This window comes from Haliotis rufescens, unplaced genomic scaffold (genome assembly GCF_023055435.1).
Source record: "Haliotis rufescens isolate VD_foot unplaced genomic scaffold, xgHalRufe1.0.p SCAF_16, whole genome shotgun sequence".
Taxonomy (NCBI): domain Eukaryota; kingdom Metazoa; phylum Mollusca; class Gastropoda; order Lepetellida; family Haliotidae; genus Haliotis; species Haliotis rufescens.
In genome coordinates, this window is record NW_025963846.1 from 6808842 (window position 1) to 6823675 (window position 14834).

The 14834-nt window shown below is 41.0% G+C and overlaps 1 protein-coding gene across 1 annotated transcript in view; it reads left to right on the forward strand.

Annotated features, from left to right (window-relative positions):
• LOC124136636 (protocadherin Fat 4-like) overlaps positions 1 to 14834 on the forward strand; it is a 44776-nt gene that overhangs the window by 16199 nt on the left and 13743 nt on the right. The window contains exons 15-24 of the mRNA XM_046502623.2: positions 233 to 300; positions 3833 to 4070; positions 5260 to 5459; positions 6268 to 6504; positions 8213 to 8454; positions 8966 to 9140; positions 9879 to 10438; positions 10708 to 10804; positions 11900 to 12138; positions 13724 to 13847. Of these exons, the coding sequence (XP_046358579.2) occupies positions 233 to 300; positions 3833 to 4070; positions 5260 to 5459; positions 6268 to 6504; positions 8213 to 8454; positions 8966 to 9140; positions 9879 to 10438; positions 10708 to 10804; positions 11900 to 12138; positions 13724 to 13847 (2180 nt within the window). The remainder of the gene's footprint in view (positions 1 to 232; positions 301 to 3832; positions 4071 to 5259; positions 5460 to 6267; positions 6505 to 8212; positions 8455 to 8965; positions 9141 to 9878; positions 10439 to 10707; positions 10805 to 11899; positions 12139 to 13723; positions 13848 to 14834) is intronic.

Here is a 14834-nt window from a genome sequence, read left to right on the forward strand (position 1 = left end):
TGTACACTCAAATTTATGAGATGTATTATCATATGTATGATATTATAATAATGTGACAGCGTGTGAGTTTCTCTAATCAGAAACCATAGAACAGTATCTGCTCCTGTTGCTTTGAACGAATACAGAACTAAGAACTATTTAAAGAGTAAATATAAGCTTTAACTTTCTTATTGAAGTGCCAGTGAAGTGAGTCTCATAAAAGCAAATGAAAAATACCTACCCTTATCTGTAGATTGCGAGAAGACGAGATGAGGCGGCTGTTGGCGGTATTCTTGTGTTGCGGCGTCTCCTTCATCTGTGGTATGTTGCACTGCCCCTTGTCGTTTCAATCCTACTTTAATCTGTCATAAGTGTAAACTATCTGTTTCATTGGTAACATGAAAGTGTCATGAATTATGTGTATAGTAGTATAGTACCCACACCGCAATGGTAACAGGGAACTCTACAGTTAGTCCTTCATCAGGCCTATATATTAACGGAATAAAACAGTGTTCAAACTATCTGAAGCCGAAACAGATAGTTTTCGCCAATACATCTATATGTATTACATTTTATAATATAATGGATACCAACGGAAATAAAGGAATCCGTTGTTGTCATTTACAGATAAATATACAAGTATAAAAGGTCAGGTAAGTGCTACTTTATAAACAAACATGGCGTCGTGCTTGTCTCTCGCTCGGCGATCGAGTCAGAATTGACCGTCTGGGATATGGGCAAATTACTTGGATAAGTATTATCATTAACAAAATCATAGTTAATTATACCTTAAACCAGTGTCTAAAAGTGGTGTAGCTGGGAACTTTTGTAGATGTATACAATTTTGGTGATATAGATTGCAAATACAAATAACGAGCACGCTAGCGGGATCAGTTTCAATACCTGTGCTTCTAAACCTCTGCGGCTTGGGTCCGAAATATGTCCGAAATTTTACCTTGTTTCATTTTGTCGATGCGTGTGACATCTGACTGCAATTCGTAACGCTATGACAGCCCAGGCAGACGCTAAACAAATGTCACGTCTCATAGACTAGAGTAGCTTCCCTTTGATAAAGGGCAGTTACTCTAGCTGACGGAAATATTGATTGCCGCTAAAGCCGATCGCTGAGAAAGTTGGAAGTACATTGACTGTCACGTTACGACTGACTAATCACTGACCTTTTGACGTAATATATTAGTGCGCACATTCCAGGAAAACTTACAATACAAGAGGTAGAGGTTTTTGCTGATGTCTGTTTAGAATATGTTTTAGTGATATAATACTACATATACAAAGAAGATTTTGTTTCGCTAATTTGATTCAGATTTTCCCCTCTGTCTATTTAGTGCTATTTTCCAAATTTAATTTTGACTTTCGCAGTCGTAGAGGAAGTGCGTCAAACTTTCTATTTCTGCTTTTTCATTAGTAAATGTAATAGCTCATTTCGTCATATCTCGTCTTACAGATTGGGGTATTAGATGCATAATATATGTGTAGAATATCAGTATTTTGTATCTCATAATTATGTCAGTGGAAGGTCTTTAATAGTATTCGTTCTGATTTGCATATTTCATCATAACGCCCCTCTGCCAGTTTTCGTCATTCCAATATTTGGTAACTGCTACATCTGAGAATAAAGTTCACGTTTATCGTTGTACATTGTACGCAGACCACGTACTTCCTGTGTCAACAAAGGACTTTGTTTGATACCTAAATATAAACGCTGTAAGACCTTTCACTATGCATCCACAAAATCATCTACAAATGTTACAGTAATATATAAAAATAGATTTTCCTCCAGTATGTTTTCGTTTCGGGTGATACGTTGGGATAGTACGTCATCGTCATTCTTTACCCATTTGTACGTCGAGGATTTGCATTTTGCAAACCGTGTTCACAATTGCAACAATCGGTATAAAAAGGCGATCTTGTGCGTCGTAAAACTGCTGTCTGGGGGAAGTTAAAGTAACCGGGCAGGAATCTATAAAATGCCAAGATGTTTTTAAGATAAGTTATTAAAAAATAACTCTTTTAAGGCGCATCGTAATCCCCAAACAAACACCGTTATAAAAAGTAAAGAAATGATATGGCGGGGTCAGGCATTGAGGGTGAGTGCAAGTGCGCACGTGCAATGTATGCCCAGTTTCTCCTTGCGTGCGATACCCAACACCCATGACAACACGTTAATTAAACAGTATGATAGTGACGTGGTGACATAACCACTGGAGATGCATGGCGATCTGAAGCAGGGTTGTATTTGCTAGCTAGGTACTGTAAGTGCTCCGACAACAAGTGCTAGGTGATATTAGTTCAAATAAACACTATGACAGATGTACATGTAAATGTAAATATTGTAATGAATGGTTCATCAATTGAATTAAATACGCCTGTCTAAGGTGCTGATTTATCGTTTAGGTTTTCTGTAAACGTTGATCCAAAATAGACAGTAAATTACACAAATCAACGTTTTAATCTTAGCATGAATGTTACACCATGTTACATTTGACTTAATGCTCTATTTGTTCAAATAAAATAGTCTCAGTGACAGTCATGTATTAATAAGTGGGCCCTTTACACACATCGATATATTTACGATATTGCACCCATTTCATAAACAGATTCGGTGTTATATTTTGCATTATCTACAACATAAATTCATCATGTTTTCTAATTTAATTTACAAGTTGCGTAATATAAGAATATTGATAATTGCTTTAAATAAAAATGATTTTCGCTGAACATAAACGATTGTAATCATACGAGCAGTTAATGTGCTACTATGGATGGTAGTAAGCTATTTGAGCAAATCTAATTTAACTCAATCAACGACCTATACCATCTTGGATTGTTGTGCAAACATCATAATAGGGAATCCAAACAGCACACCCTAATGTCCATGTGGTCAAGTGTTCACATTTAGCGTTGTTTACACATTGAGTACCAGTACATGCGGCGCTAAGGAGAGGATTTTGTTTTCTCAAAACCAATAGATATTTATCTGTCTGGCGTAACTGGGGAGTGTTGTACATTGTACGTGGAGGAAATCTATCGTAACTGGGGAGTGTTGTACACTATACATAGGGGTATCTAGGTAACTGGGTAGTGTTGTACATTTTACATAGGGGTATCTATCGTAACTGGGGAGTGTTGTACACTGTACATAGGAGTATCTAGCGTAACTGGGGAGTGTTGTACACTGTACATAGGGGTATCTATCGTAACTGGGGAGTGTTGTACACTATACATAGGGGTATCTAGGTAACTGGGTAGTGTTGTACATTTTACATAGGGGTATCTATCGTAACTGGCGTAGTGTTGTACACTGTACATAGGAGTATCTAGCGCAACTTCGGTAGTGTTGTTCACTGTACGTCGAAGGCATCTATCTTAACTGGGGTAGCGTTGTACACTGTACGTGGCGTGGAGGAAGTCTATCGTAACTGGGGTAGTGTTGTACATTGTACGTGGAGGAAGTCTATCGTAACTGGGGCAGTGTCGTACACTGTACGCGGATTGTATCTACCTTAACTGCGGTTAATAAACAGTTCTTGTTTGTTTCATTGTTAGCCACAATAAAACATAGGTGTATACTTTCTTTAGTGTCGCCAGTTTATTTTTATTTCAAGTATCAAACCTCGGGGGATTTATTAAAGATGCACACATTTATTCTAAAAATGTAGATCTATGGTGCGGAAATGAGAAAATGATGTTATGTTCCTACATAAAGAAATGGAAAAATACTCAACTTGGTGTCTGCAACTACCGTAAAAGTATTATATGTCGAATAACATACACTTCAGTCGGTATCGGTCCACCTCCATCAGTTGTTGATCATCTCTCCGATCTCCTGCAGGTCAGCCGGCAATCACACTTCCCAAGGATGACGGCACAAGCGAGGTGACTATTCCGGAGGACACGACATCGGGGACGGTCATCTTCACCGTACAACCTACTCCGGCTGCTGGGACGACGTGGACCTACACCCTGACCCCCTCCACCAGCCCCTTCTCTATCAACATCGGCGGCAGCGTCACTTTGTCAGGGCCTGTTGACTACGAGTCCGCCATCAAGTCCTACACGCTGTACATTCAGTAAGGCAGCATTTCTCACAGCAATGCCGAGGTTTGAAAACGGCCGTTTAAAGCCATTCCAACTGCCATCTTTAAGAACTGTTTAGAAGTCTGTGTGAGATGTGTACATGGCTATTATTTAACATCACTTGCATAGTTTTTATTAAACGCAACACCGAATGCTGACGTAAGGCTGTCTTCAAAGGAGCGGCTTTTTTAAATAATATTTGACAAGATCAAGTCATTTAACGAATTTTATTATTTCAGAAGTGTAACATATTGCAATTTTTAGTGATTACTGCTGTACTCTTGTACTTTATCCTGCTCTAAATGGACCAGTGATAAAATAATTATAAATACAAGTTGTCAGTTACCAGTAAATGTGCATCACCGATACCTTTCGTTACGCCTTCTTTGTCTTTTAGATTGAATGTTGACATATTAATGGGCATATTTTATTTCAATATTGAATTCAGTCATGCAGTCCAACTTTACTAAGTAATATGGACCAGAAAACGATCGGTTCAGATGGGACACAATTGTAACTGATAAAGACATCATATTGACCTCACCAACGCATGGTTGAATGTACTCGCTTCCTTTTCAGAACTGACACGTTGTGTTATATAGATTGTTCAAAGAAGGGTTAAGCCCTAGCTCAGTCATAAATGTAGACCCTCGTTAAGGACAACTTACAACTTCTTCACACATCTTAAGATGCTCGGGGGCACGGGTGGCCCAGTCATCTAAGGCGCCGCGATTCGCTGTGCAGAGCTGCGTCCCTTGGGCACGCCAGAAACCTATGATTGTGGGTTCGAATCCCGGTTCGCCCCAATTATGTTTCTAGGTTTGTCAGCACCATACCCGTGCTCGTGGGTTTCACCGGAATGGTAAACATCTGATACCTGCATCACTTCGGGCTTTCCACCCACATTAAGTTGACACGCCGTGATGTAACTGGAATAATGTTAAAAGCGGCGTTAAACCCAACTCACTCACTCACTCACTCTTAAGATGCTCACATATTGCTGTTCTGATGTTGTTTGGATAGAGTTGGAATGGAAATATAAACAATTTCACGGGAATGAACAAACATATATGACGCCTTGGACATGCTACATGTATGCTTTGTAAAAATTCAAATGTTAATACGCGAGTAATTGTTTCACACTTTGGTAAGCTGGTTATTACTAGTTTTGTTTTGGTGCAGGGTGACTGACGCAGTTGGACCCACCGACAGGATCCTCACTGTCTTCATCAGCAACGTGTACGACGTCAGCCCGACACTCACGCCCCCCTCGCCCATTCCCACTATAGAGGAGGAATTGGTCGTTGGCACCACTGTGGCAACCTTCACGGCAACAGACTCGGAGACAGTAGACGGGGATACACTGTACTTTTCATTACTAGGTAAGAGTGCATGAGTGAATGGGGTGAGCCCATGATCATGGGTTAGAATCCCAGTTCGTTCTGATTATTTTTTTGTGGTTTGTCAGCACCATACTCGTACTGCTGGCTATCACTATAGTGTTTTCGCCAAAGACCTGCAAAATTTAGGACTTTCCACTCACATTAAGCTGACATGCACTGACATAGCTGAAATACTGTAAATACACAGCATTAAACCAAAGTCTAATCATTTTGGACATAGGTACAATGTAACCTTCGACTTTTGTATTATTCAGAACATTGAACACGTTTTGTTCTCGCAAATAACTTCGTTAAAATTTATATTTCCCTTTATCTGATCTATTTACTGGTATATCGGACTGTAGACTAGTGCTTTTCAATATGCAAGGTTTGAAAGATCACTGTCTTTAATATCTGAATTTACTATGAAATGAATTGATGACAATAATGCGGAACGCGATAGGGAGCGTTTCTCATCCCAATTTATCTGAATTAAACTATAAGAAAGAGTTCGAATCCCAGCTCATCTTGATTATGTTTATTAGTTTATCAGCACCATAACCGCCTGTGTGGGTTTCATCAAAGTGGTAAACATCTAAGATCTGCATCACTTCTGAGATTCCTCCCGCATCAAGCTGACACACTGTGATAACCGGAATATGGTTTAAATTGGTGTTAAACCAAAACTCACTCACATAAAGGATAAGGTATGAACATTTACATGAGTTCGTATACTTGTTAGTTCAGTATACCCCCTGTTAAACGGTAACATATGTTTTATTATCCGCCCCGTGCTATTGGTCAACAGGCGCGGACAGCAAGTATTTACAAATAGACGCTACCACCGGCGGCACACTTACAATCAGGGACCGCATCGACTATGACGTCGGGCTCACCTCTTTAGACGTCACCGTGCAGGTGTCAGACAGTGGGGGCAACACTGCATCACAGGCAGTCACCTTCACCGTCAACGACATCAACGACAACAGTCCGATCTGCTCACCAGGGTCTGTCGTCGTCACTGTACCAGAAGGCACTGGAGGAGGTATGTATGTGTAGGATAATACACGTCAGAGGATATTTAAAACCCTGACTCCCCTCGGTTTTATCCCGAGGATTAGGGTTTTAAATAATTAATAATTTAAAAACCCGAGGGTACGTTTTTTCATATAACTTATAAACCGGAAAAAGAAGCTTAAAACAACATTTATCAATATCTTTATGGTTCTGTGAACCTAAAAAAGCGGGCGTAAAATATATGTTTGTTGGCGTACGGACTTAAAAAACATTTCGTAAAAACATTGTGATATATCGGAGCCACTCACTGAACTACAGATATGATTTGGTTGGTTGGTTGGTTGTTTAACGCCGCACTCAGCAATATTCCATCTATATGACGGCGGTCTGTAAATAATCCACGTAATTGGGATTGATGACATGCATCAACCAAGTCAGCGATCCTGACCACCCGATCCCATTAGTCGCCTCTTGCGACAAGCATAGTCGCCTTTTACCCTGAAGATCTATTCTACCCCGGATCTTCACGGGTCCTACAGATAGGAAGGTTTGATGTTCGATCCGCGGGAATATAAAGAAAACACTCGTCAATTGATTTTACATTTCATTACATTGTGTTCAGATATAAAATAAATTTCTAGCGAGAAATATTCATATGTTACAAAATAAACGGAAGTTGCAGCAATAAAATCCCCGGGATATAATAGCATCCCTGTTCATGAGATTTAACCCCCACTGGAGAACAATAGCATGACGTCACTGGAGGTTTATAAGTATATACACATGACTCAATTATGAGTCGTAACAGATGGTCTGATTTGTTTGGTACGCGTGTGTATCACAAATGAAAGAGGCGGTTCAAGGAGTTTAGTGAGTGAGTGAGTGAGTATGGTTTTACGCCGCTTTTAGCAATATTCCAGCAATATCACGGCGGTGAACACCAGAAATGGGCTTCACACATTGTACACATGTCGGGAATCGAAGCCGGGTTTTCGACGTGACGAGCGAACGCTTTAACTACTAGGCTACCCGACCGCCCCTTCAAGGAGTTTAGAAAAAGGTAGGATGCGCACTCCCGCCAATTGCTTAAATTTTGAGACATGCTCCTCAACTATACTCATTACCTTACCCCAGACCACACCACACCGCACCGCACCACACCACACTACACTACACTACACCACACCACACCACACCACACCACACCACACCACACACTACACTAGTCTACACCACACCACACCACACCACACCACACCACACCACACCACACCACACACTACACCACACACTACACCACACCACACCACACCACACCACACCACACCACACCACACCACACCACACCAAAATTTATTTTAAAAAGTAAACATATTGATTAATTATTTCAACTTTTTCCCCATACCCAAAACTTACATAATGCTTTCTATCAGACTTTGAAGTTGTGAACTGCTCCCGGACCAGCTTCAATTTACTGTGCCTTAAACACAACACCGTTTCTCTACTTTTAGGGATAGAAAGTCACCGCAAACCATAAGTATCACGCAAAATGTTTCATAGGCATGAAAATATATGTCTGAAGTCTGAAAATAAACAGCTTAACCTTCAGTAGAATTTGACCAATGTTGTAAGGGTATTCCAGAACATCTAGTGTGGTTTCTATGTAAACAGGGTCTTGTTAGGTTTCGTCTTGCCCTTTATCTTGTAGTTCATTAGACAATACCTCCCACATACAGGTACCACTGTAGGCACAGTGTCCTGTACAGACGCTGATTCTCCCCCGAACAGTGACCTCATCTACACCATCTTCACCGGCGACGACGCAACGGCAAAGTTCGACATCACGGCGAGTGTGATCTCCACATCGACCACACCACTTGACTATGAGACCAAATCTGACTACACGTTAGTCGTGCATGCAGTGGACAGTCCTGCCTCCGGAACACCGCGAACTGGGACGGTTGCTGTCTACATCAAGGTTATATTGCAAATAATCATTTGTGTTCCTTAATTATTTTTTTTTAAATTTTCTTCTATTTTTTCATTTGTGAATAGCCGTGAATACCCGTAAAGAATGTATAAATAGTTACCTCACTTGACCACAATAGAAGAATCATTACGTTTCCACGTGCTCTTAAAGTTGCAATCAGTATCGAAATAGTAGTCAGCGATGAGATAGCCTGGTGGTTAAAGCGTTGGTTCGTCATGCCGAAGACCCGGGTTCGATTCCCCACTTGGGTAAAATGTGTGATATTGCTGGAATATTGCTAAACGCTGCGTAAAGCCATACTCACGTAATCAAAATAGTTCGGGATATGTCGACAGCTACCATCAGAAAACAGAAAACGAAAATATAGCAATGAGTCCTCTGTTGACTAAATTTGTAGCACAAATGAAGGATTTGAAGTTTGAATATGCGGATATGTTTATTACGTACATTATATATAAAAGCTTTTATTAAGAGTGATGCAACATATTTTCCATGCCAGGTGAGCACCGTCAACGACTTTGATCCTGTCTGGGGAACCAATGTACCAGCAGGGAAAACCTTCTCCGTATTAGAGTCATCTCCCCTTGGGACATCCATTGTTACCATAGTAGCAACAGACAATGACCTTGGCACAGATGGAATATTGACATACCAACTTGTTTCCGTGACAACTGGTAAAATATTTAATTTTTTTTAATGTTGTTTGGATCTTAACCACGTTATTTACACATTGTTTACGACATTGTATCTGAAACCTTGATATCGTTGATCACCTTGTTTACTTGTTTGTTTGTGTGTTTGTTTGTTTGTTGTTTAACGCTGCAATCAGCAATATTCCAGCCATATGACGGCGGTCCGTAAATAATCGAGTCTGGACCAGACAATCCAGTGATTGACATCATCAGCATCGATCCATGAAATTTGGATACGATGACAAGCATAGTCGCCTTTTACGGCAAGCATGAGTAGCTGAAGACCTATTCTACCCCGGATCTTCACGGGTCCCTTGATAACTATCAAACCGTGAACATGTTGTTGTTAGCACTCCGACAATAATGTCAACAACACATGTCTGGAATGGAAGTCGCCAGTTTGAAACTGGTGCCATTTAGCTCGAGAAAGCTACTTTCTGATTGCCTGATGTCGATTTCTTGTTAGATATTTCATATGGCGGTAAAAGTTAACGAAAGGTCATTCTAAAGGACCTTGTAATGGTATGTCCTCGGGTCTTTGTTTAGCGATAGCGAGCACCAAGATCTGATTTCAATGAGACTGGAATGTTAATGGGTCCTTGTTCGGGGAGTTCCTCCAGATAAGGAATGTAGGTGAAAGTGACAGTGTTAGGAGTTGATGTCGACGATGTTCTTGTAAATGACGTCAAGTGAACACATCACGTACGTTACACTGTTTAGATGCCGGGATCACTGTAGCCGACGTCCTGGCGCTAGGTACATCAACAGGGAAACTGACGACGATCAAGATACTTGATAGAGAAAGCGTCACATCTTACACAGTGGTTGTCAGGGCAACAGATGGTGGGGCACCAGCACGATTAGTTGACGACACGCTCACCATTACTGTCACCGACGTCAACGACAACGCTCCTGTCTTCACCGCCGCCAGCGTTCTCACTGGATCAATACCTGAAGATTCCGCGGTTGCGACTCCTATCCTAACGCTCGTGGCGTCCGACGCCGACGCAACGTCAACGTTAACCTTTTCAGTCACCGGCGGTGACGTTGTACCGCCAAAGTTTGAGTTCAGCGGCACGACGCTAGGACAGCTTCAGCTTGCAAGTCCCATCGACCTGGACCAACCGACAAACGACGCCGGTTACTACACTCTGACCGTCATCGTGACAGATGGAGGGACACCCGAGATGACGGGAACGACGTACGTCTCTGTCACCATCACTGCCGTCAATCAGCACACACCCGTCATGAACACACCGTCTCCGGCTTCTACTGTCTTTGTAAGTCATCATTGTAACATAACAAGACCAGTCTAGTCCCCGGAATTAGTCACTGTACTAGTAGTTGTGGTAGTGGCGGTAGTGGTAGTGGTGGTAGTAATAGTAGTAGTAGTAGTAGTGGTAGGAGTAGTAGTGGTGGTAGTGGTAGAAGCTGGAGTGACAACAACCCAGTGATGATAGACAGTTGTGTCTGTAGCTGTCATTAATACTTTTCAAACTGTCACGACTTCCATTTTCGCTGTTACCAATATTTTTAATTATATTCACAGGTGGCAGAGAATAGCAACGTCGGGACGTCAGTTGCAACGATCACAGCCACTGACAACGACTACGGCACTGACGGCATAGTGTCGTATTCAATAACAGGTAAACGCTTCATTGTTTGTATCATTTGCAAAATATCGATTACCTAAAATTTGTCGTTAAAGGAACCAGGTATGAACGTGAACAATTCGCCAAAACATAGCATGGATAATACAGGAAATTATGTTTGTCAGCACCATACCCGTAATTGTGGGTTTCACCAAAGCGGTAGACCTCCCCTGCATCACTTCAGGCTTTCCTCCCTCAACGATCTGACACAATATACAATCTCTCTGGTTATAATGCACTTATTTATCATGTCAACCTAGTCATAACGCCAACCTATTTATAACGCCAACTTAGTTATAATGCCAACCTGGTTATAATGCCAACCTGGTTATAATGCTAACCTGTTTATAATGTCAACCTGGTTATAATGCCACAATGCCAACCTAGTTATAATGTCAACCTAGTTATAATGCCAAGCTGGTTATAATGCCAATCTTGTTATAACGCACCTGGTTATAATGCCAAGCTAGTTATAATGCCAACCTGTTTATAATGTCAACCTGGTTACAATGCCAACCTTGTTATAATGCCATGTTTTTTCTCCGCAGTGAAAATGCCCTGGTTAAAATGCCAAAGCCAATGTTTTTTGCAGAACAAACGTTTAAATTCCCTGCGGTTATAATGCCACGTTTTCAATTTTGACAGAAAACTGGCAATGTAGATAATCTTTTGCTGATTATTCTCTCTCCTGAAACAACAAACCTCATTGTAATGAGCTCATGTTTTGCCGTAAAAGGCGACTATGCTTGTTGTAAGAGGCGACTAACGGGATCGGGTGGTCCGGCTCGCTGACTTGGTTATCCCAACTACATGGATTGATGCTCATGATCTCACTCACTGGATTCTCTGATCCAGATTCGATTATTTACAGACCGCCGTCTTACAGCTGGAATATTGCTGAGTGCGGCGTTAAACAACAAACAAACAAACATTCGGGTCAAAAACAATTTGCTTAGTCAGTCAAATGTCATGGCATCACTTTCAATTTATTTATTCTCAACTTACAGTTATCAATACATTAGTAGAAGCCGTGTTCGTCAATATGAGGACATGTCTTCCGATTTGCAGTGTCATATCTCAAACTTCCAGATGGCAACACCGGACCAGCTTTCGTCATCGACTCAGCAACAGGAGAGATTCGAACGATGTCAGCTTTAGATTTCGAAACCACCAAATTATACAACCTTGAGGTGACTGCCACAGACGGAGGGTTACCTGTGACCTCCACCGTCACAGTCTCCATCACCGACATCAACGAGGACGCGCCTACCTGCACTGACTATTACATCCAACAAGCTATGCCGGAGGATGGCACTGCACCTACGGCGGTAACACGTGTTTTTGTGTATATTTTTCTCATTGACTCACATAAACATGTTGACATTGTATAAACACGTCCCTGAAAATAATAATAATAATAATAATAATAATAATAATAATAATAATTATAATAATTTTAAAAAAATACACGTGATCATTGAAAAAGGGTAAAAAGTGTCCTCAAAGTAACAGTCCAGCCTCCTGTTTCTGAACCTTTTTACCAATCCTGTCCATTTTATCTTGGTCATTTGTTCACTAACACAAGATATATCCTCTCTTATTCTGCCGTTACCTGTAACGCTGTGGCCTGCATCAACACTTAATTATTCTGGAAGACGAGGAGTACTGCATTTACATGATATCAAATTGCCAAAACATCTCCAGCATTATTCGTCGGGCTGCAATTTTATATAAAGTACTACCACACAGCAAGAGACCCTTTTGAGTTAACTGGGTTTTATGTCGTTCTAGCGTTATTCCAACCATATCAGGTATGATACAAAGAATGAACTTTACTAATTGTAACCATGTGGGGAATCGAACCGGGTCCCCGGCATAACGAGCAAACGCTTTACCCACTAGACTAACCCAACCACCCTAACTGATAACAAACAATTATATATAAGCTGGAGGACAGCAGACACTGAAATAACGTAATGGTTGACATAAACACGGATATAACAACATGCTTGACATAGTGATCACGGATACATCGAAGTTATTGATTTAACGAACGTATGCGGATATATCAAACTGAAGGGTACAGCTAATTCGGATATGACTAAATGATGGACTAACGCTACATGACGAACAATTACGCATAACTACTTCGGATATTTCGAACTGATGGACATACCCAAGCGAACTAGAATACCAAACAGGGATATAGCATACCTTTCACTATTATAATTGTTTCCTTTATCACTAACCGGTAGACCTAGCGAACTAGACTACCAAACACGGATATAGTATACATTTCACTGTTATAATTGTTACCTTTATCACTAACCGGTAGAGCTAGCGAACTAGACGACCAAACACGGATATAGCATACCTTTTACTGTTATAATTGTTACCTTTATCACTAAGCGGAAGACCTAGTGAACTAGAATACCAAACACGGATATAGCATACCTTTCACTTTTATAACTGGTACCTTTATCACTAACCGGCAGACCTAGTGAACTAGACTACCAAACAGGGATATAGCATACCTTTCACTGTTATAATTGTTACCTTTATCACTAACTGGTAGAGCTAGCGAACTAGAATACCAAACACGGATATAGCATACCTTTCACTGTTATAATTGTTACCTTTATCACTAACCGGAAGACCTAGCGAACTAGAATACCAAACACGGATATAGCATACCTTTTACTGTTATAATTGTAACCGTTATCACTAACCGGAAGACCTAGAGAACTAGAATACCAAACCCGGATATAGCGGCGACGTAACGGATATAACAGAGTACGGGTGCCACAAGGAACCTGCCTAATGTTACTTTCTGCATCGGTAGACAACGAAGTACATTTCACAGCTGTCATGGATGCATTGTTTGTACATGTGTGTATGTTTGTTCCCTTGTAGGTCACGTCCCTCATCAGCTGCAGTGATCCTAACGCCGACACACTGACGTACACCATCAGTTCAGGGAACCCACCTGGCCTCTTTCTGATCAACTCGGCCACTGGCGAATTATCAGTTTCCAAAGGTTAACCAATATTTCTAGACCTACCAACAGAATCAATACTAAGCTATGTCCGTAAATAGAAATGTGTTGTAATCTGTGGAACGTGAGCCCCATAAGATTAATTAGCTGACTGAGCACGCAAAACGTTTTGCTGTGTCCGTATTGAGACGATAAATCATGGTCAAAGCCATGCCTTTCCACGTTTTTCCTAGTCTCATAACATAGATGGATAGTGTAGATTATGTATGTCACGTTTTTGGTCCTTTGGTCAAAATCATAACCGAGAAGGTTCCCAGATACATTCTAACACTTTGGCAAGCTTCGGAGTTTTTCTACTTTTATCAACTCGTGTTGATATATCAAAAGACACTCGGGTGAGATTCTCTATATATACTCCCCGTCACTAGCAGAATGACATGCGTAGATACTCCCCGCCATTGGCAGATAAACATTTATCATTAATCATAATAAAATCGAACTGTCCGTCGAACAAGTCGGTCGACCGGCCGGCCAGTACAGGCATCATAGGGTGAAGTATGACTTCATTTCTTTCACATATTAGTTACCATACCGAACACACTCAACACAGAAGCATACTTCCCCGGAAATAAGGTTCTTGAACGTTCGTGTACGTGTACATGTTCATCCCTGGACCTTCGTTGTCGTGGTGTCCATGTCGGTAGTACAATCCCTTACATCCCCCACAGACGATTAAACGTATACTCACCGTCATAGATGTTTACACGAATAATCGCCGTCATAGGCGACCACACGTATACTCACCGTCATTGAATTTACACGTATACTCACCGTCATTGAATTTACACGTATACTCACCGTCATTGAATTTACACGTATACTCACCGTCATTGAATTTACACGTATACTCACCGTCATTGACTTTTCACGTATACTCACCGTCATTGAATTTACACGTATACTCACCGTCATTGAATTTACACGTATACTCACCGTCATTGACTTTTCACGTATACTCACCGTCATTGA